Genomic DNA, 21,771 nt, shown 5'->3' on the forward strand with positions numbered 1-21,771 from the left:
TGAATATCGTAATACATCAAATAAAATAAAAAATATAAATTATAACCATATATAAAATCAATTTAAACACATCTACATCGGTCTTTCTATTTAATTTTTTTCATATAAAAAAGTTATCCGATGTTATCTCACTAATATCATTCATAAAAATTTCATAATCCTTATCAAAGATATTAACTTCCTTCAAAGTCATTTTTAGCTGTTGAAATTCTTTAATATCTTGTCATATCGTTGATTCACTCAATTTTATTGCTCTATTTGACTTTGAATTTATCCTTTCTATTTCCTTTTGCCCTATTGGATGAATATGAATTTCATAGTCATCCGCATCAATAATCTTATTCAGATTTGATATAGAAGTGTACCATTCGTGTCCTTACATTTTTGTTAGAATGATCACTAATTGATTGTGGAATATATTTTTCATACTTTTCGAGAATCCTCTACGCATGTGTATATTTGAAGTCTTTGTTATTATTGTTAGTTTTCTATATCTTTAGTGCATTCTCTAGTACATTTTCGCCATTTTAACCGCTTTATCGATGAATATAAAAATTATTATAATTTATAAAAAAATTCATTCACTATCATGCGTGAATTTATAGTAATGTGATTTTAACCGCCTTTAAATTTTCAATACAATTCCAACGGGTCAATGTTTATTGTAATAATCAGTAATACGTTTCCAAAAAGCTTGATCCTTTTGGTCATTGCAAATAATTGCATCAGTATTGATAGTGGCTCATGGCTTCGTAAGGAATATGTCTTCATCAAGAGATCAAACAATTCGTTTTGAGTCATCTATCTCTGGTATAGAAGATAACATTTTGAGTTCTTTGTCACTGATAGATGCATCTGATATTAGCCCTTCTTGATTCATTTGAAATCATGATTGATGATTGAGGAAGAGAAAATATGTATGTCAAAAATAATATCCCAAATTGTCTATTCATGGTCAATCAATCTTGGGGTGAATACACACCAAAGGAAGTTGAGACGATATTACTTGAATTCATCGAAAATTTTGAAAACTTTAGAAATTTAAAAAATTTGAAGGATATTACGAGACATATGAAATATTTTAAAATTTTAAAGAGTATTATGTGTGAGAAAAAAAAAATTAAGAATATTTGATATTTGGATGAATATAAATATTTTAGAAAAATATGTTTTCTTTCCCATTTAGAGAATTTAAAATATTTATAAAAGAAACATTGATGAATGAAAGGAAGACAGAAGAAGTAGGAAGTAGAAAGTGATGAATGAAAAGAAGAAAGGAAAAAAAAAATAAAAAGTGATAGGATGAATGAAAAATATAAAAATTTAAAAATATATTTATTAGTAATTTTTTAAAAAAATTAATTAATCATTCAACAACAGTTTTAAAAAATTAATAGTTGAATAATGATTTAAAAAATTAGTTGTTGAATAAGGATTAATTTTTAATCATTAAACAATGACTTCTTTTTCTATTTAATTATTTTTTAAAAATAAATATTAATATAAAATCATTTTAATTTTTTTAAAAAAATTAATAAAGAAAAATGAGGAGCCGCTCCTGAAATTTTATGGAAGGAGCTCCTCCCTCCTCCCACTGTAGGAAGGAGTTTTTTTTTGCCACGTCATCACATCTTTAGACGGGCATTTATATATTACATTTTTCCAAAATATTTCGCCTATGCTGTCTCCTTAAAATGGAGAGAAACCCAAAAAAACAAATTTACCTTTCAAATTATATCTACTCACGAAAAATAAAAGAAGATAACAAAAAAAAAAAACTCGGTGGATATATATTTTTTGAGAAAAACAATAAAGAACGTCCAGTGAGATGGAGATAGAAGGCAAACGAAATGATTGTTATAGCCATTTCTATCCATTTAAGTGGAAAAATTTTGTGACATAAAAACTCTTTTTTTTCTCTCTCTCCCTGATGCAGTTTTCCCTTTAACAATTTAGATTTTATCTCTCTCCTTTTCTTTTCTTTTCCTTTCTCTGTTTTTTTTTTCAAGATAGACAATATAAATGTTATAACTCAATTAAAAAGAGTTATTTGTGAACTTGGAGATTATTTTTTTATTTTAATGTGAAGCTAAAACTCATTAACTTTTTGACAATATAAGGAATAATTCACCTTGAAATAGAAAATTACAGTCATTTAAGAGAGGAAGAGGAGAGAAAATATGCTTGTAGTTCCTTTATCTCCCTTGTTACTTTGAAAAAGAAAGAGACTCTAAAACCGAATCAAAGCAGCAGAAGTGTGGAAACAATGAAAGGCCTAGTTTATTCATTCCAACATAGCCTCAATTTTGGTTCACTTTGGAAGTTGGTGATTTAGCATACAATTGAATTTAGAACATGGAAATGGAATCAAGCTTAACATTCTAACATAAAAAAGATTAGCACAGTGTAAGTTCAGGCCTGCATAAGGATCAATTAGTAAAATTGTTTTGCTTGGAGCCCACTCGAACGGCAGTACTGTTTGCCGAGTGGTTTGATTGAGCCTCAATCCTGCTAGTTACTCCAAATTTCTTTTTATAGCTTTGGATTCATAAGTGACAATTCAGAATATGACCAAAGAAGTAACCACTTTGAGACAGTAAGACAAGAATGTGATGTGAAAATGTAGTATCTGATATGTGTCAAAGAGAGTATGTGCAATATACAAAATCACCTATAAGAATTGTTTGGTGATTGAGCATGTATTCTGAGATATCCGTTTCTGAGTCAAAATATGCAGTTATGAATGAGATATTTTGAATTGATCTACTGTTTGGGATAGTGTCTAAAAAGAAATGAGATTGTTAAGAATGTTAAGTGTTTCAACTATGGCAAGAAATGAGATTGAAGGGGGAAATTCCAAACAATCTTGCATATCTAAAAAGAGTTTTACTTGGGAGAGTTGATGAATACAATAGAGCATAAAAGTGGCACAGTTTAAGGACTGAAATGCCATTTGTTTATGAAAGACAAACAAATTAATTTATGATGTGGAGGGAAATGGAATATACAATAGAATTTTCTGGCCCTTAAATGCTAGTGTCCAATAAAGATATCATAGTAGTGCAAAGGTATTGATTCCTTGTGAAGTAAAAGTTTGAGTTGTACAAAAAGGTCAAAAAAAAAAAAGAAATATAGCAAACGAGAAATGTAAACAATGGATTCCTTTGATCATACTGAGGATGCAAGCATTTGAGTATTGAGTTCCAAAGTTAACTCAAAGACAGTGGCATTAAATAATAGTGAGCTCCAAACCTCAGGATCACTATGAATCCCTCAAATCTTCTACACCCATTTGAGATCATCCCTCATTTCATCTTTGCTTGGCTTAAGAGTCCATATAATGATTGGACTGTACAACCTTTCATGTGACTAGTGGGAAGTTGGATAGTGGATCAGACAAGTATCACTTCATTTGTATCAGTTTTGTTCTTTAACTTTATTGCATCAGGTGGCAAGGTTTTCAAATTCCTTCATTTGTTTTATGTTATAAAAATATGTTTAAGTGTGTTTATTTACATTAGTGTTTCATATTAAATGAGCTCTACCAAGTAGAGTGCAGAGATTGTACCAACACTTCATATCCATATCCAATTGAGTGCTACCAGTCAATTTTACTATTCATATACCGAAATAGTGCATTACAAAAAACTATCCAAGAAACCCAACATGGTTCCAAAGCAACCAATCTCATCCCTGCTAAAGCTCCTGTGACTTTCAACATAGCTAGTCATCTAGATGAAGATTAAATAAAAGACCAAACCTATAAACCTAAATTATCAGAACAGATGCAGTTAGGATGACTTGCTGATGTCCATTATCCTAGTAAAAGACCAAGATGATCAGAGCAAAACAAACAATGAAGAGGTACATTACGTCTATATGTTCACTCAGCAGAACAATAAGGGAAACACAGAATAAGTAGGATCATAACATTTATCAACTTCACTCAGTATCAAATTCTGTACTTTGTATTTTCTGTCATTTATGTATGGCTGGCTTCGTAAGGGCACTATATGTTATAAACCTTCTCTTGAAAATTGAAACATAGTTTATCAAACACTCATGCTATGCACTTTAGCACAAAACAGATTTCTTAATTTAAGATTGTCATAGTAACTGCCAATGGATGTTTGGTTTATCATGTTACTAATGATAAATAAATCAACATTGACAAAGAGCAACTTAGCTCCAGCAACTCATCGAAGTTCCATAGAAAACTCAAGTTCAAGCAGTGTCTTTTTTTCATAACCAGTAAAACATTCAGGCGAGCTGAAAAGTATATGCTATGTGAAAAAGCTGGTGGTAAACTTTATATGATTGCTTATGATTACCCTTGAATAATATCCAATAAAGATAAGAAACAGTAACGGAACTCAGCTAAGAAGATTGCTAAACAAACAGATTCTCAAAGGTGCAAACTATAGCAAATGAAAAACGAATAAATAGGAAGAGTAGAAAATGCAACGCAAACCAGCCAAATTCGTTTCAGGCAACAGGATGGTACCAGGTGGAGATGATGTTACCGACCCAAAAGGGCTGCCAAGGACCCCGCAGAAATGCCAATAATGCAGCAGAAAGAGACGACGCGAGCTCTCAAAAACAGGATATTCAGATTCTTTGAGACCTGGAGAGCCAACGTCAAAATCTGAAGCCTCCCCAGCTCCTCCATCTTCCTGAAGAACACCATCGGCTTCACAGCCCATCGCAGTAGGAACGCCACCGAGAAGGGGAAGCCGAAGGCTGCGAGCGCCTGGACCAAGACCTCGTCCGGCGGTCGGACGGAGTATACGATCCACGCGCCGAGGCCGAGATGGGCAACGCCAAGCAAGACGAAGGCCGAACTGAGACGGTAGATGCTCCTGGAGAGACCATCGAGAACCTCGCGGGTCTCGTTGGCGAGGGCGGATTCGTCGCGCTCAACCGTAGGCCCAACAATCTCCTGGTGCCGGAGCTCTGGGGCCGGGGGCTCGCCCTCGGGGCCGGTACCGGTAGAGAGGCTTCTGGCCGCATAGCCAGCTTCAGACCTTAAGGTTTTATGCCAATATAGTTTGCCGACGGAAGTGTAAGAATTAGGACTATCGTTTCCTATCGAAGGGAATCTCCCGTAGAACGATCGAGATCGGAGATTGGTGAGGAGAGTGGAGAAAGAATGGGCGTTTACCGGAATCGGAGACGGTGCAACGGGGTTCCGAAGGAGCTGGTGCGATCGGAAGAGAGGAGAGATGGGGGTAGAACAATTAGGGTTCTTGATGGGGCTCGAGCGAACGAAGCAGAGGAGATTAGGGTTCGATCTGGTACTCCGAGACAGGAAGAAGGAAGCCATTTTTGCGCAACGACCCTTCAGCCTCGGAGTCACGCAATTTAAAGGTTAAGTTTTCCTAAAACCCCTTAAATATTCCTATTTCAAATTAGACCCCTGTACGGCAGTTTTAAATTTTCGGAACAAAACTCGTGACGATATAACAATTTAAATTCAACGATTCATTTCCAGTCACGAATCAACTCACAATTAAATCGAAAGACAAAAGCAAAGACGGCGACGGACCACGGCCAACGCCGGCGACATGAATTAGTAAGTCATTGTGGATCGGATATCCTTCTCCGGCCCACGTCCTACTGCAAGTAGTAGGCGAGGAAGGCGAAGGCGGCAGCGCCGAGGGCCGTTCCGGCAGCAGGGGCGACAGCGAAGGCGGCGCTGGCGGGGCCGGGGGCGGGGGCCTCGGCGGCGAGTGCGCCGGTGGCTGTGGCGGCGGCGACGAGGACGGCACAGGCGATCTTTCTCATCTCCATGGAAGCGTCCTTGATTTCTGTTAACTACTTTGGATGGAATATGATGCGAGATGAGAAGGAATTGGAGGAGAGCGAAAGAGTTATTAGAACTGTGCAGGCCTGAGAGATGCGTGGGCGGAGGATGGGTATTTATAGCGTGCTTTTGCAAGCGTCGTGCGTTCGTAACCAGTGAATTGTTACCGGCGAGATTGGGTTGACTTCTACTACGTGGTCGGCTGAGCTTGCAAGTAGATCGCATGGTCAACGATGTTGACCGTTCAAAATATCAATTATAAAATATTCGTGCTAAAATACATTAATTTGATTTGAATATTAATGTTATATAGATGAGACATTTTATATATAAAAAAAAGGCAAAAAATCAAATGGGATCCCTCAAATTATGTAAATCATCCAAGGGTATCCATTTTTCAAAAAAAAAAAATCAAAAAAACTCTTTATTTTTTGAGAATATCTTTAATTTTAATGTTGTTATAGTAATTATAATTAACTACTACAATATGAGTACATGCTATAATGTGTAATAGTTAATATAATATTATTATAGTAGATATATAATAATTTCTATAACTATTTTAAAATAATTTTGATAAAGTTTAAATAATAGAAAATATAATTTGTTATTAATTTACGATAACTTTTATGATAAAAATAATTTTAATGATGAAATTTATATATTATTAATTTTCAACTAAATTATTGTTGTTGTAAAAGTCATTGTCAATTAGCGATAATATTTTATCATAAATTTTATGACAAATTAGTGATGAAAATTATTCATTGTTAATAAATTATTTTTTGTAGTGTATTTATTTTTCAAAAAAAAATCAAAAGAACTCTTTATTTTTCAAAAATATCTTTATTTTCAATATTGTTATAAGTACCTCTAATTAATTGCTACAATATGAGTGTAATGTGTAATAGTTAATACAATATTATTATTTAATAATTTTTATTTAAAAATAATTTTGATAAAATTTAAATAATTTTAATTAAATTGATAAACAGTATTTAAAAATATAAGATTTAGAATTTTAAAATTTAGAGTAGTTATTTAGTATAACTATTTTAAAATAATTTCAAGGAAGTTTAAAATTTCTTGATAAGTTGATAAAAAATATTTTTGATATAATAATATCTAAGACTTATGATTCAGGATTCAAAATTTTAAAATTTAAAATTTAATTATAGTTGTGTAGTAGTTATCTAACTAACCTTTATAATTACTATTGTGTAGCAACTAATTTAACGGCTTATAAATTTATTTTAATTAATTTAAATTTTTTTAGATAAAATTTAATTAATTTTGATTAAAATAAAATAATTAATTTTGTACGGTTTTCCAAATGACGTCCCCTCACCTCGCTGGCCACAACAAATACCACCGACACAGCCTCAAGCTTTTCTTCGCTCATCCATGGAGGAAGCAGAAGCACAGAGGCCTACCTGGCTACAGCGAATGCACGCTCTCACCCATGTCTTAACCCACACCACCGCCTCCCCCTCCCTCCACTCTCAGCTCTTCGTCGCCACCCAAGTCCCCTGTTTCCTCTCCTGGGACTACCCCCCTTTCCTCTGCCGCCCTCCCCCTTCCGCCTTCCCGCCCCTCCTTCGCTGGTCCATCGCCCTATTCCTCCGCCGCGCTTCCCGCCTCGGCCTCCCCGCCACCTCCTGGCGCTCCACGTGCCCCTTCCAGCAACCCCCGCCCCTTGTCCTGTCCCAAGCGGTGGATCCGCCGCCGCCGCGGTGGGGGCAGGAGGAGCGTCGGGAATGCTTCCGAAAGAGGCTGAGTAGGAGGCGGATAGGTCTGAGAGTCCCTCCCTTCCTGGCTTTCGCGATTCCTAATCTCGCGCTCTTATCGCTTCTCTTATGGGATCCACTCTGGTCCGGAATCGTCAAAAAGCCCCAAAACTGACGCCGGTATGCTTTATTTTTGCCCTAGCACTCCGCTTCTGCTGCATTTTTGGTAAGATAGAAACGTACAGTGGAAAAAGCAAAAAGATCACAACTGCCATCAGGAGAATTTTACTTCTTTGATAAAAATGATTCAGGGCTTTGTATTGATTAACTGTTTGTACTCTTGAAATTGTTTTTTTTTGAAATACATTAATATTTTATTTATACATATATGATCTAGTAAAGAAGAGAAACTGATACGTAACTTAGTTTATTGATTCAATAACATGATAAACATGGAGAACTCTTACTGTTTTACCATCTGTGGAATTGCTGAATGATGAGATTTTGATTTATTTCATCAGAAGCTTTTTTGTCCTTGTACTAAAAGGTTTTATTTTCACAGGTAGGTGATTTCTGTATAGTTATCTACTTAAATTGTTAGATGTTGTTACATTGTTAGTCAAATATAGTAGGATAATATGATTTTGAAATAAAAGTTCTGTGTCTCCTTCATCCATGATTTCTTTTATTCTTCCAGAAGTGCATGGATTGTGATAAGCCTCATCAAAATCATCCTACACTATCAAACTGTTGTTTGTTGGTACATAGTTATTTCTACAGCTGATTTAGCGTCAGTACTACGCTCACTTATCTCTGAAGTGTGCTTTTGCTGCTGGAAGTATTAAGAACTTTAGGTGTTTTAGATAGAAACATTTTGTTTGTTTGAGGCAAAAATATAGTTAGCATCTTAAATAATAACCATAGAGGATTGGATGACCTAGATAGGGGAGGTGTGATAACCAAGAATATTTCTTTTGCACAAATGCAAACTCACAAAGAGATTAGTAACAAAAAGTGTAACCTATATGATATGATATATGGGAGAGTCAAGCAAGCAGAAATAATAGAATTAAACACACACAGGAACAATACTAGAAAGTGGTTTGGAACAACTGTTCCTACTCTATTGCTAGTTGCATATGATGCAATACTCCCGGATGAAAGTGTCTTATGATTTGTTTGAAGGAAAAATTCTTGCCCCCAATTCAAGATTCTTAATTTATGTGGTGCTGATTTTCAAAATACAGCACCACAGTGTGGTGTTGGACCAACACTGTTGGTGCGGGTGTTGGTGCATATGATGTGATACTCTCGGATGAAAGTGTCTTATGATTTGTTTGAAGGAAAAGTTCTTGCCCCCAATTCAAGATTCCCAATTTACTGTGGTGCTGATTTTGAAAACCAACACCACAGTGTGGTGCTGGTGCTGATAGAGGAGAAATTAAAAAGTAAAGTTTGTTGTTTGAAACATGGTTCAAAATACCTTTCTTTTATGTCATTGTCTTTGAATAACAATATATTGAGCATTAGTTGATTAATTTTATCAGACAATTACATTGTTGTCTACAAATTCATTCAGGTCTTGCATTTTTTTGTTACCGGGGGTGATGTTGAGAATGAGCTCATAATAGCAATATTTCTTCAGGGATTCTTTGATGCAGATGACATTCTTCTTAGGTTTCTTGACCTTCAATTTAGTCTTTTTGTTTATCACTCGTAAAACATACAAAATTGTTTTATTTATTTTGATATTATATGCAGCTCTAATTACGTTACATCTTTCTAGGAATAATGTAGATAAAAAGTCAGCATTTGAAAATCTGGATTTGATCCTTCTTTGCCTTGATGAAATTGTTGATGGAGGATAAAATTCTTCCGTTGTGCTCGTCTTGACTTGCATAATCTTCCAATAACATTTTCTTTCTTCGTTTGTTTATCATGCAACTTAAAATGATATGATCTTGTCCTACTTCATAGACAATATTTTAAGAACCTGTTTTAAGAAGTTAAATTTAGTAAAATTGCTTTTGAAAAACTTTTGGTTCAGATCTAGCACTCTGATTTCATCTTGGTGTCTTGTAGGATCATACTTGAAAACGAAGCAAGTGTTATCACTTCTAAATTAGTAGTAAATAGTCTGGACGGCGCTACATCCTTGTCTGAGCATGTGAATAATGTCGTTTTATGTTAGGGTTTTGATTGTTAGGTATATCCCTCATTTTGTAGAGCATTGATCAAGCCCTTGCAATAGCTCGTGAGCACTTGGCAAGATCTCTTCTGAAATAATTCCTTCAAAAGATCTTGCTCGTTTCTTCTAATATAAAAAAAGAAGTCTATTGTTGAAGAGTTTTAGTTTGTTTCTTAATGATGTGTTTTTTTCCGTGGGATGCCAGAATTCTAGTGACTAGCAATGGGGCTTGGATAAATATATATTGTGATTTACCAATTTGGATAAATATTTATATTTAAAATTGATGATTTTAATGCTGTTATTATTATTATAATTATATATATATATATTAAATTTTGATGGGTATTGATATTATAATTGTGTACATTTGAATTTCATTAGTAAATATTATTTTGATTGGTGTTAATATTATAATTATATTCATGTTTCTATAAATATTAAGATACATTAGATTAAATTCATGATATAATAGTGATGGATTTAAAATTGTTGCTAATTTAGTAATCGACTTTAAATTTGATCTCGACCTTTTATTCTGCTGCTCTACAACTTCACCTAATTCATTTTGTAACGGGATTCATCGTGGCCGTTCATTTTCAAAGTCATGGTAACGGGATTCGCTTATTGCTTACTAGATGAGAGGTGGGCCTCAACTCGACCAACCAATCACAAGGAAACGTGACAGAACGACAGGATCCGCGCACGGCTTCTCGTCCGCCCCTTGAGATCCAACGGCGGATGTACCTTGTCGCACAATTCTTTCTCCGCGGGCATCCGTGCTTCTTGCGAGGAGAAAGAACCCAACTCAGGGACGAGAATAATAATGCACTGGAATCGCAAATCGACTGCACTCGCTCTGCTTCTCTGTCTCCGAGAAAAGAGGGGGAAAGGAGGCGCTTCGGAAGGGTAAATCAACGGAATTTTCTGTCTCTTTCTACTTGATTTTCTTGTTGGGCTGTATCGAGTGATCTGTGCGGAGCGAATGTTGTTTTCAGGTTTCTTCTATTTGATAGATTTTGTTATCTTCGAAATTGACGCTCTGGTAACAGGCGTCATCGTCGTTGAAGCAAGGCTCAGCGTCTGATATATAGTTCTTTACATATCTGTGTATTTTTCCATTCCCGTGGTCGTTTTTGCCAATTCACTTATTTAATTGTTGCCTCTACGTCCTGCTAGATTGGTAGATCTGGTGCGTCTTTTTGGGGAGGGCCTGTTGGTATATGTTTGTAGGATTTGTGGGTAATTATATCTAAAGATTCAGATCTATCTGGAAATTTTAGATCTTCGAGTTTTTAGCTCGTTTTATTCTCATTCTTTTATTAATTTTTATATTTTTGAGATTTGGGCTTCATTTGTGATTTCAAGTTGTACTATGTGGATTTAACATACACATTCATGGAGCTAGTTGTGTGTAATAGAAATTCTAGTTACAAGGTGTTGGCACGCTTGGATTGCATTACTTGTAGTATGAAGCAAAGTAAAATAAATAGTGAGTCCTAGTATGAATATGCAAACTTTTGTAATGCTCAGGGCTGACAACTGATAATTATACTCTAAGAGTCCAAAGGCATGTTAGAAGAAAAGTATACCTAATTCAAAAAAACATTCAATTTGGTGTGCCCAACACCTTTGTGTGTGTGTGACATGTTAGAAGAAAAGAAAGCCAAATCCAAAAAACATTCAACTTGGTTCACTTAACACCTCATGTGTGCGTGCGCGTTCATGTGTGTTTTCTTATTTTATCTTTTTCATTCCAAATTGTACCATTTTTGTTAATCTACTGCTTTGTGTTTTTTTCATTGGCATTGTTTTGCCTTCATTTGGATAAAGCATCCATAGGCAACGTTGTGGTGAATTTTAGAGAAGGAAGGAATATTTAGTACTTATAATGATGTCATAATGGTAATGTATGATATTGTAGTTTTAGAGCTACAATTATTTGCATAATTTATTTTTGTATGCAAGTTTTGTCAATTTTATTGATGTAGGTTTATATCAAAGGTCACCTCTATGCCTATCTTTTTTATGTAAGTACTTGTTGAACTCACCAATCATTTTCAAGAAATGCTTCTTGTGTAAGAGATTTATAAATATATTATTAATAAGATTAAAAAGATTTTGAGATGGAGAGGAGCTTCTAGAGTCTTGTTGATTAGTATGTGCTCTTTATGTTAAATGGGAAATATTATAAGATTGTGATACAGTTCATTATATTTTATGGATTGGAGTGTTGGGCTATTAAGAAGCAATGAATACAATTGATTAGAGATGCATGGATGAGAATCCTAAGATAATGTAGAACTTATTAATTGTGGTTATTACATTTCAATCATCTCGGTTTGCCATCTACCAAACTTTAGACATTTCAATTCTTTGAATAAAAAAGGCTCATTGATGATTGAGCAATTATTTGAATAAAAAGTGTAATTGAAGATTGAGCCTATGAATGGGAATTGTTGTCCCTGTTAATCTATGCTATTGATTTTTTGCTTTATGTTCCAAAAGATTGACAAACTTTGGTTGTGACTGGAATATAGGTCCTCTTAGTACACCATGGCAGATCAGGTTAATCACCCAACTGTAATTCAGAAATTTGCTGGTCAACTCCATCTGAAGTCCAGCTTTGTACAAGATCCTAAAGTTCAGAGATGCAGTTTGTATAATCCTGCTCTGTACGAGAGGCACTTTATGACTGTAAACTTCCTAAATGGAGGTTTTCAGCAACCATTCATGCAGGTGGGCAGTTGTAACTATGATTCATCTACTGTGCCAGCTGTATATCCTGTTTATGCTCAGGCTCCTGCTGAGAAAGGCTTTAAGAACTTTGCTATTGATTTCCTTATGGGAGGAGTTTCTGCTGCTGTCTCCAAGACAGCAGCTGCTCCCATTGAACGTGTGAAGCTGCTGATCCAAAATCAGGACGAGATGATTAAGGCTGGTCGCCTCTCAGAACCATACAAAGGAATCACAGACTGTTTTGGCCGAACAATCAGAGAAGAAGGTGCTTTGTCTCTGTGGAGAGGAAATACAGCTAATGTCATTCGTTATTTTCCTACTCAGGTATATATGTTTAACACATATTTCCTTAATTTTCTCACAAAATCACTATTAGGATGTCTAATATGGGAGGCTCCACATTTTTTCCCTTTTGTTACCTTTTAACTTGGTCCGGTTTGTTTGTTTTCTTTGTACTAGGGTATTTCCTTTTGACTGACAGAAACTGTGTTTGTATTTGTTGCGTGTTTTTTTCTTACTGGAAGTTCTATCAACTAGTTATTTTACTATCAAGTTGCAAATATGGTTATTTGAATGTTTAACAGAACTTATACTGTTGTGACCTCAGATATTACTATAACCTACTTTGCCAGCATCGGAAATTAAATCAAATCTCAAATATATGTGCATATCGCTTAGAACTTTTTATGCTTCTTGAATTTTGCAGATGATTTCTGTAGAATAAAGTTGTCAAATTGAGGTTCATATCATGTTTCAGTGAATTGGATTGACTCATGAATCATAAAGATTAAATAATAAATTATATAATATTTTAAAAAGGAATTCTATTTTAGTTTGAATAATTTTGACATCCAAGAATATGTAGAATGATGGAATATTCCATTTTATAACATAATAGTATAAGGGAAGTTAAATTTGATCCATGACAAAATATATAGATTCATATCTTGTATTGATGACAATATAAAATTGATGGTTAATTTATTTCACTAAGAATTAAAGTGAAATGAGAAATTTTATCGTCAAATGCTTTTGACATAGAAAATCATCATTACCAAATTATTGTCAAATGTAAGACAATTTTGATACATGACTTCTAAGTCATTTTCAATTGCAGGCTCATTGCCATTTTGTATATGTTGTGACAAGACAACTTCTTTTCAGTCATTGCAATGTGTATTTTGTATCTGTATGAATTTTTTTCTCTATATAGTGTTGTTTTTGAAATTCCTCTCCCTTTGAGCTTTATATTTCTATTGTATAACATAAAGTCTATCTATTCTTTCTTTTATAATGTTTTTTGCTTGAAGTTTAGTATATTGTGTGTTGATTAAATTGTTTTAATGTGTTAGATTTAGTTTCAATTAGATAGATTTAACTTTTATTAGGTTTTCCTTTTTATCTTTAGAATCATAAAAAATCAGATTCTGTATTGGGTATGCGTTGAATCATTAAATTGTTTCATTTCATATTCGTATGTAAGAATCATGTCATTTTACATGTATCATTTTACATGAACCATAATTATACAAATTGTGGACTATTGCTGTTTGATGCATTTTCACAAGTAACTATTACAATTTAAAATGTTTATATCATAGGTGAAACATCTGTTATTGATGGAATAAATTTTACCCGAAGTTTTCATTATTTCATGTTTTAGTATAACTTGCAGGAACAAGTTTTATGCATTAACATGCTATTTTATGAAAGTGGCAGAAAATATGCATTTCCTTTCTATTTACCACCCGAACAATATTTACCTTTTTGTATCGTCTCTAATGATGTAATAAATATATCCACTGTCAGGCACTGAACTTTGCATTTAAGGATTACTTCAAACGGATGTTTAACTTTAAGAAAGATAAGGATGGATACTGGAAGTGGTTTGCTGGCAATCTTGCGTCCGGTGGTGCTGCAGGTGCTTGTTCTTTGTTCTTTGTTTACTCTCTGGACTATGCCCGTACCCGTCTTGCAAATGATGCAAAAGCAGCAAAGAAAGGAGGAGAAAGGCAATTCAATGGTCTTATTGATGTGTACCGGAAGACCTTACGATCTGATGGCATTGCTGGACTTTACAGAGGATTTAACATTTCATGCGTTGGGATTATAGTGTACCGTGGCCTCTACTTCGGAATGTACGATTCATTGAAACCAGTGCTCCTTACTGGAACGTTGCAGGTAATCATTGTCTTTTGTCTTTTTTTTTAGAAAAAAAAACAAATGTAGGTACTTTCTCTTCTTTTAGCCTAAAACATTATAATATTAGATTGGTAGGAAAGGCAGGAACTATCTGTTACTTTGTTTCATAGTATTGACTGATATTCAACTACATACAAGTTTATAGTTGAAACTATTAGAGTTGGAAGTCTGAGCAGAAAAGGAAGGCTAAATTAAAATAACAAGACAATTACAAATGATGTAATAGATTTGGATGTTACCAATTATAGTCTTGCATAAAGTTTGATAGAAATTAAATCTATGTGGCGACTTTAGATATTTTGAGGTCAACACAATTTTTAATATTCACGTTCAATCTCAATTTGACTCATGCTCAGTAGTTTGAAGTTAACACTTGCAAGTCCATGTCTCTCTGTTTTTAGAAAACTTAATTTCATGGTTTGTGTGCACAAGACACTCTAAATCACATCAGGAAAATGGTGATATGTTGGCGGTTACTTCAATTGGGCTAGTTGTTCATAGGAGTTTTTTTTTAAAAAAATAACAAATTGCAAGATATTTTGTAGCTCCGGATTTGGAAAAAACACTTATTACTCACTAGCATCAAATTGGCTGCTGTTGTGATTGCAGGATAGTTTCTTTGCAAGCTTCGCGTTGGGTTGGCTAATCACCAACGGTGCTGGCCTCGCTTCGTACCCGATTGACACGGTTAGAAGAAGAATGATGATGACCTCTGGAGAAGCCGTCAAATACAAGAGCTCATTGGATGCCTTCTCACAAATTTTGAACAAGGAGGGTGCCAGGTCGCTGTTCAAGGGTGCCGGTGCCAACATACTTCGTGCCGTTGCTGGTGCCGGTGTGCTTGCTGGTTACGACAAACTGCAGTTGATCGTCTTCGGCAAGAAATATGGATCCGGCGGGGCTTAGAGAGGCAGTCTCTTTCCAAGATACGACGAATTCTATATTTAAGTAAGCATCCATCAGTTTACGAAATTCTTAGGCTTAATAATTTTTGATAGTGGGAGATTTTTCCGAGCATTTTTCTACTGGAGTTTTGTTCTACAAAACCTCGTTTAAGTTGCACCCTTGTCGGATGCAGACGCTGCTTTCTTGATTGTTGGCAGACTGACGGATTATTCCTGTCGCAATAACTCTCCCCCATTTTTGCTACAAAATGACATTGTCAGAAGATTTAGATTTATATATTGCTAATTGTGCTTGTCGTTGATATTGAGTATGTTTCTTGTGCACCACTAAACAAATAAAGTTATCAATTGTGATTGAAAATTTATCCTGGGGTATAGTTGTCGTCCTGGTGAAAACCCAGCATCAATGGTCATCAGCGTCAATGGTCATCATGCATCTTCCTCCCTTATTTTTCTGGTCCACAGGGAATTTTCAAACTCGCCACAGGAAAATTTCAGAGTCGCCAGCCTTTTCTTCTGGTCCAGCTTCGCATTAGTGGGAGGGTTGACACTTGATCATCATGCATCTTCCTCCCTTATTCTGCCTTCTTTTTTTTTTTTTTTTTTTGATTTTTTATTGGCCCATGTCTGTGTTGGTCATGAGCTGGGGGCTTCATGTCAATGGCCATCGGAGCTGCTGTCCCTGACTCTAAGACGATGGCCTCGGACAACACCAGGAAAAATTCGACAACGAGGAACAGATTCTGATGGCGAAAGACGGCGAGGAAGAGGCTGACAGCGCCGAGGAGGAGTGGTTCAGGAGGCAGATGAGCGAAGCCAGTCTCTGTGCAACAGAAGAGGAGGAGCAGGAAGAAGAAGAAGAAGAAGAAGGCAAAGGAGCTCAAGGCGTTGACTTGGGTCCGAGAATCAGCCTCAAGTCCGAGATCGAAAAAGACAAGGTCCATTTCTTCTCTACTTCCATATCAGTACAGTCAGAGATATCACTCATATCTGAGAGCTATTGTTGGTTGCAGGATGACGAAAGCCTCAGGAGGTGGAAGGAGCAGCTCTTAGGAAGCGTCGACCTCAACTCAGTAGGAGGTAAATCATAATCAACCATAATCTTCTCTCCTTGTCAATCGATACCTTAATTACCACCACATTCGTTTTGCTCTGTCGCAGAGAGTTTGGAGCCAGAGGTTGAGATCCTGACCCTCTCGATCCTCTGCTCTGGTAGGCCAGACATTGTTCTTTCACTCCCCGTCGAGCCAAACCACAAACGCGCTTGGTTTACTCTCAAAGAAGGCAGCCACTACAAGCTCAAGTTCACCTTCCTCGTCCGCAACAACATCGTCTCCGGCTTGAGCTACACCAACAGAGTCTGGAAGGCCGGCATCAAGGGTGAGTTACGTTCTTCGAGCAATCGATCGAATTCTCAAAGTAAATAAGATTTGTGTTGGTTTGCATGCAGTGGATAAGACAAAAGATATGCTCGGCACTTTCAGCCCTCAGCTCGAGGCTTACACATATGAAACCGTAGAGGAGATCACCCCTTCTGGCCTCTTTGTAAGAGGATCATATTCTGCAAGAATGAAGGTATCATATACTTTCTCGCCTACAAATCATGCCTAATGACATTAAATCTCTCCTTTCCTTTTAATGTCGTTCAGTTTGTCGACGACGATGATAAGTGCTACTTGGTGATCAACTACAGCTTCGACATCCGAAGAGAATGGGCATCGACTGACTGAGAATGAACTATTTTCTTGTTTCCTTTTGGCGAGTTTGTTACATCAAATCTGAATTAACTCCTATGAAACGAGTCTTCTTTCTTGTTTCCTTTATTACTTGAGACTGGAATTCCATTGCAAATGAACTCCTTTTGTTGTTTCAAGCATCATTTGCTAAAGTGAGTACAATCCAAGCAGATCTTGAACTGTTTCTGATTTTTGCTCTTGCTCAGTCTTAGCGCAGAGACTAGAAGTTTAAATGCTTTTTCCTAATTTGCTCGATTAAGCGTGGGATTAAAAAAATGCTTCCGGGGCATGATTAAGTTGATTATTATGGGACAGACTTGCTGAAGTGAATAAGGGTCGAATCTCAACGACACCGAGACAATGCCCTTTCTGTAATGGTTAATTACAGCTTCTCGATTTACCTCCTCAGAGATGATTGTGAAACCGACCGTGTAGGACCGCTAGGATGGTGAATTTCATCTTTTATTGAAGAAAGATCAACTAGAGAAGAGAAGAAGATGGATTGACAAATTAAACACTAAACAATTACTAATACAAAAGATTTCAATGGATTAACTGAATCAAATTAAACTAAAGCCAAGGCCAATGGTGAAACACACAAAGTTAAAGAAATCAAGTTTATCATAGAATCGATATATGCCCTAATAATTGTGTATTTTATAAAGAAAATCTCAACTTAAATAACTTCCACATGTAAGGTCGCCCCTAATATAATAATTATGAACCTAGCTGTCCCACAAGAGTAAAGGCCTTGCTAAGCTATATTATATTAGTAGATGTGATCTTCAAAGTGGCATTGAGATTAGGTGCAAATAATTTCAACCCATTTGTTCATTTATTTTTCAGCAAGGGATTAAGGAAAAGATAAATACATTGTGGTTAGTTATCTCTTTCAAGGGGTGGCATGTTGAAATTGATAAGCTTTTCCTCTGCTATCTTCCCCTGGATTATTTGATTATAAGAGGTACGTAATTAATTTACCTCATATAATTTTTAGTATAATACATTTTTTAATATTATATTAAAGTGATAAAAATTTAACATGAATGTTATAATGGATCAATTGTTCAATCACAATTATCACTTTTAGGAGTTTGGAAATTCCAAGAGTATATTTTGAAAAGAGAGAAGAATGTGGAAGGAGAAAAAGTTTCTCTATATTATACTGTAGTTTTGGGTGAGAATGGTAAAAGTTGAGGCAACTTTTTGTATAACATGATTTTGATCTCTAATTTTTTAGTTCGGCAAAAATCAAAAAGAGCATCTTATTTTTTTGGAATCATCACATGAGCATGTCTCTTTTATTATTTTTTTTAATCAAAAGAGTATCTCATTCGATTAAGTTCTCAAATAATATAGTTATCCTCATATATGTTGTTCTATTTTATTATCTCATGTCACACGTATTAAATGATGAATCAATAGGATAGTTATATAAACAAGATAAGTTTAAGTTATAATAGCTACAATTTTAAGCTGCTATAGCTGTTGCTATAGTTATAACAGCTACAGTTTCTTAGTTGTTACAACATGAATGTTGTTGAATAAGACAAGTTCGAGTTATAGCAGCTACAATTTGTAACTGCTACAATGTTAATATTGTTTAATAGAACAAGTATGAGTTATAGCAACTACAATTTCGTAACTGCTACAACGTAAATGTTAAATGAATAGGTCAAATCCGTATTGTAACAGTTATGAAATCATAGCTACTACAACGTGAATATTTTTGAACATGTTAAGTATACATTATAGCAATTATGAAATTATAACTGCTACAACATGAATATTATTGAATAGGTCAAAGTCCACCCGAATGATTCAAGATTTAAACTTGAAACACATCTGTCAAAAAATCAAAATTGATTTGTCAAAAAGTCAAAATTGATCAAATAGTATATTTAAGGACAACTATATCATTTTATGGGGAAAGGGTGGGATGTCATTTTGATAATAAAAAATTAAAAAAAATGTCCCTTTGGTTTTTCTAAAGGAATGTCCTTATAATTATTACCCTTTTTAATTTAAATATGAGATAAATAAGTTTGAATCATAAATAATTTAACATTTCTATTATCTATCAATGCAAGAAGGGAAAATGTTATCATGTAATCTTGTAGTCATGGATTTAAATCATATAAATAATATTTTACAATGTAAAATAAAATTAAGTACAATAGATCTAATATGATCTGACTTTTTTTTTCATGATTTCACATTAATGAGAGCTTCATGCACTAGGTTATCATTGATTTTTTTATATTTTTTTATATTTTACATTATATAATACATTGTCTTAAACGAGAAATATGTGAATACTTGCGATACGGGCATAGTACATTAACAGTTACATATAAAAATGAAACGCTAATAAATATCTCCAAAATATAATCAGATTCTAATCGAAACATGATTTTACATTTTCCGGATGAAAAAAATATAAACATTAGAAATATAATGCAATTATGTTTATATATTTACATCAGATATCATTCAAGTGCCTCTTTGGAGCTTTATAAATAATAGCAGCTATATGATGAAAATTATATATTTCTCATTTATTTATTTACCATTGATTTATTATTTTGGAGATATTTTACCATTGATTTATTATTTATTTATAAATAATAGCTTTATAAATAATTGCCGGTGTTCCTGGGACTTTTTTTTTAACGATATTTTGGAGCTTCTACAAAGTTTCTTTTTGACCTATAGTTTTCTCTGACCCAGGTAAGAGATTTGAGCATTCAAACCTTGTCCAGTTAACAATGATTTTACATGGTTAATGGCAATCGCAAAGCTTGATAAGTATGAAAATGATACAAGATTAGTATGATCATTGAATGATGACAATTACAAAGCTTGACAAAGTAGCATTTATTTATTGTTGATGAGGGTGATAAATGGAGAAGTACGTGAATTCACATTCTACAAGCGACCTTTTAACCATTAAGTTAATCTCCAGCAATTCAGGTAATGCATTCATGGCAATATGTGTGCATATTCTGGGACAGTACATCTGCATGTTCAACTCAAAGCCACAGAAAATGATGTATCGATAAGCTTTGTCATGTACTTGACACTCTGAAGTCAACTAAAATGCCTAATAGAGATGATGCCCCTTCTTTTTGTTAACTTAAAACAGGCAAGAGACGGCAACCCAAGAATCAAAAGGCAATACACATGGGGGTCGTAGCAAGTCCCATATTTGTCCATCAAAACCCTCCAACAGTTGAAGGATTGAATCAGAGTGGGAATTCTTTTTGAAGAATATCAAGGTTTCGAGAGTCACAGGCGTCAAACATGTCATTCCGCGAAGCGCAGCTGCGGAAACAGAAACTGAATTCAACTACTCTTTTCAACTTTGTGGAAGATTTGATTCACCTTTTTTCTTATAAATTAATAAAAAGGAATAGAAACTAGTTACTCGCAGCAGCGTACCTGAGAGAAATCCTCAGATATTGCCAGGCATTATCTGCTTTTGGATTCATAGCAAGTGCCCTAACATAATATCGGATAGATTCTTCATATAGACCCTGAACAATTAGAAGGAACAATAAGTGCCTTAATTTGGCTGACTGAAAACCATCTGGAACTGCATGCATTTTGGAGATAAGAACATCGTTCAGAAGAATACTGAGTACCATAAACCAATCAGTAATCTGTCAAAAATCATCATGCTACTCAATGGGCACTGAGCTTGAATCAAACCTTGATGTAGTGTGATCTTGATGTCTTAATCTTAAGTAAAAGGAATTTCCAAAGTTTCATTTCTCTCGTCAAGTATTATGTTTTGAGTTTCATTATTGGCACATCCTAGTTAAACATCTTTTCTAGTTTAAACAAGCATAGATCAACTTGAGAGGGAAGAAGTGTTATTAGGTTAATAAAATTATTAATGCTATGGGTTTAGTCCAAATTTGGTAACTTTAGGTTTACTATTTTGTCATGGATCCTAGCTATATACTATGTAATGGTTCTCTTTCATCAAGAAGTACATTTAATTTCACCCACTTCTATAATATCTAAGAGTAGAATCNNNNTATATTTCTCATTTGTTTATTTACCATTGATTTATTATTTTGGAGATATTTTACCAATGATTTATTTATTATTTATTTATAAATAATAGCTTTATAAATAATTGCTGGTGTTGCTGGAACTTTTAACGATATTTTGGAGCTTCTACAAAGTTTCTTTTTGATCTATAGTTTTCTCTGACCCAGGTGAGAGATTCGGGCATTCAAACCTTGTCCAGTTAACAAAGACTTTACATGGTTAATGGCAATCGCAAAGCTTGATCATAAGTATGAAAATGATAAAAGATTAGTATGATCATTGAATGATGGCAATTACAAAGCTTGACAAAGGAGCATTTATTTATTGTTGATGATGGTGATAAGTGGAGACGTAACGTGAATTCACATTCTACAAGCGACCTTTTAACCATGAAGTTAATCTCCATCAATTC

The 21,771-nt window shown here is 34.7% G+C and overlaps 3 protein-coding genes, 1 long non-coding RNA gene and 2 pseudogenes across 4 annotated transcripts; 3 read left to right on the forward strand and 3 right to left on the reverse strand.

Moving 5' to 3' along the window:
* Window positions 1-223: 223 nt before the first annotated feature.
* Window positions 224-953, reverse strand: LOC141837600 (uncharacterized; annotated as a pseudogene).
* A 3,294-nt stretch (window positions 954-4,247) lies between these two features.
* On the reverse strand, window positions 4,248-5,323 carry LOC141841696 (uncharacterized). Its single transcript, XM_074729878.1, has one exon. It carries the CDS (start codon window positions 5,321-5,323, stop codon window positions 4,520-4,522), a length of 804 nt encoding a protein of 267 aa, XP_074585979.1. The 3' UTR covers window positions 4,248-4,519.
* Window positions 5,324-7,207: 1,884 nt separating this feature from the next.
* LOC141841180 (uncharacterized) lies at window positions 7,208-9,771 on the forward strand. The gene is made up of 2 exons (XM_074729310.1): window positions 7,208-7,710; window positions 9,613-9,771. Exon 1 carries the CDS (start codon window positions 7,208-7,210, stop codon window positions 7,703-7,705), a length of 498 nt encoding a protein of 165 aa, XP_074585411.1. The 3' UTR covers window positions 7,706-7,710; window positions 9,613-9,771.
* A 762-nt stretch (window positions 9,772-10,533) lies between these two features.
* LOC141840363 (ADP,ATP carrier protein 1, mitochondrial-like) lies at window positions 10,534-15,866 on the forward strand. Its single transcript, XM_074728333.1, has 4 exons — window positions 10,534-10,627; window positions 12,259-12,781; window positions 14,267-14,638; window positions 15,269-15,866. Exons 2-4 carry the CDS (start codon window positions 12,275-12,277, stop codon window positions 15,563-15,565), a joined length of 1,176 nt encoding a protein of 391 aa, XP_074584434.1. The 5' UTR covers window positions 10,534-10,627; window positions 12,259-12,274; the 3' UTR covers window positions 15,566-15,866.
* A 123-nt stretch (window positions 15,867-15,989) lies between these two features.
* Window positions 15,990-17,396, forward strand: LOC141840364 (rho GDP-dissociation inhibitor 1-like; annotated as a pseudogene).
* A 2,766-nt stretch (window positions 17,397-20,162) lies between these two features.
* LOC141840365 (uncharacterized) lies at window positions 20,163-21,005 on the reverse strand. The gene is made up of 2 exons (XR_012602738.1): window positions 20,742-21,005; window positions 20,163-20,624 (listed from the first exon to the last, which is right to left on the reverse strand). It is a non-coding gene; the product is annotated as an uncharacterized LOC141840365 (long non-coding RNA).
* Window positions 21,006-21,771: the final 766 nt, after the last annotated feature.

This window comes from Curcuma longa, chromosome 11 (genome assembly GCF_044706935.1).
Source record: "Curcuma longa cultivar G26 ecotype Majalengka, Jawa Barat chromosome 11, ITB_CL_G26_1.1, whole genome shotgun sequence".
NCBI lineage: Eukaryota > Viridiplantae > Streptophyta > Magnoliopsida > Zingiberales > Zingiberaceae > Curcuma > Curcuma longa.

Coding starts and splice junctions, on each gene's coding strand:
- LOC141841696 (XM_074729878.1), bottom strand. CDS start 5,323: ATGGCTTCCTTCTTCCTGTCTCGGAGTACCAGATCGAACCCTAATCTC.
- LOC141841180 (XM_074729310.1), top strand. CDS start 7,208: ATGGAGGAAGCAGAAGCACAGAGGCCTACCTGGCTACAGCGAATGCAC.
- LOC141840363 (XM_074728333.1), top strand. CDS start 12,275: ATGGCAGATCAGGTTAATCACCCAACTGTAATTCAGAAATTTGCTGGT. Junction 12,782..14,266: donor TTCGTTATTTTCCTACTCAG/GTATATATGTTT, acceptor ATCCACTGTCAG/GCACTGAACTTTGCATTTAA. Junction 14,639..15,268: donor TCCTTACTGGAACGTTGCAG/GTAATCATTGTC, acceptor TTGTGATTGCAG/GATAGTTTCTTTGCAAGCTT.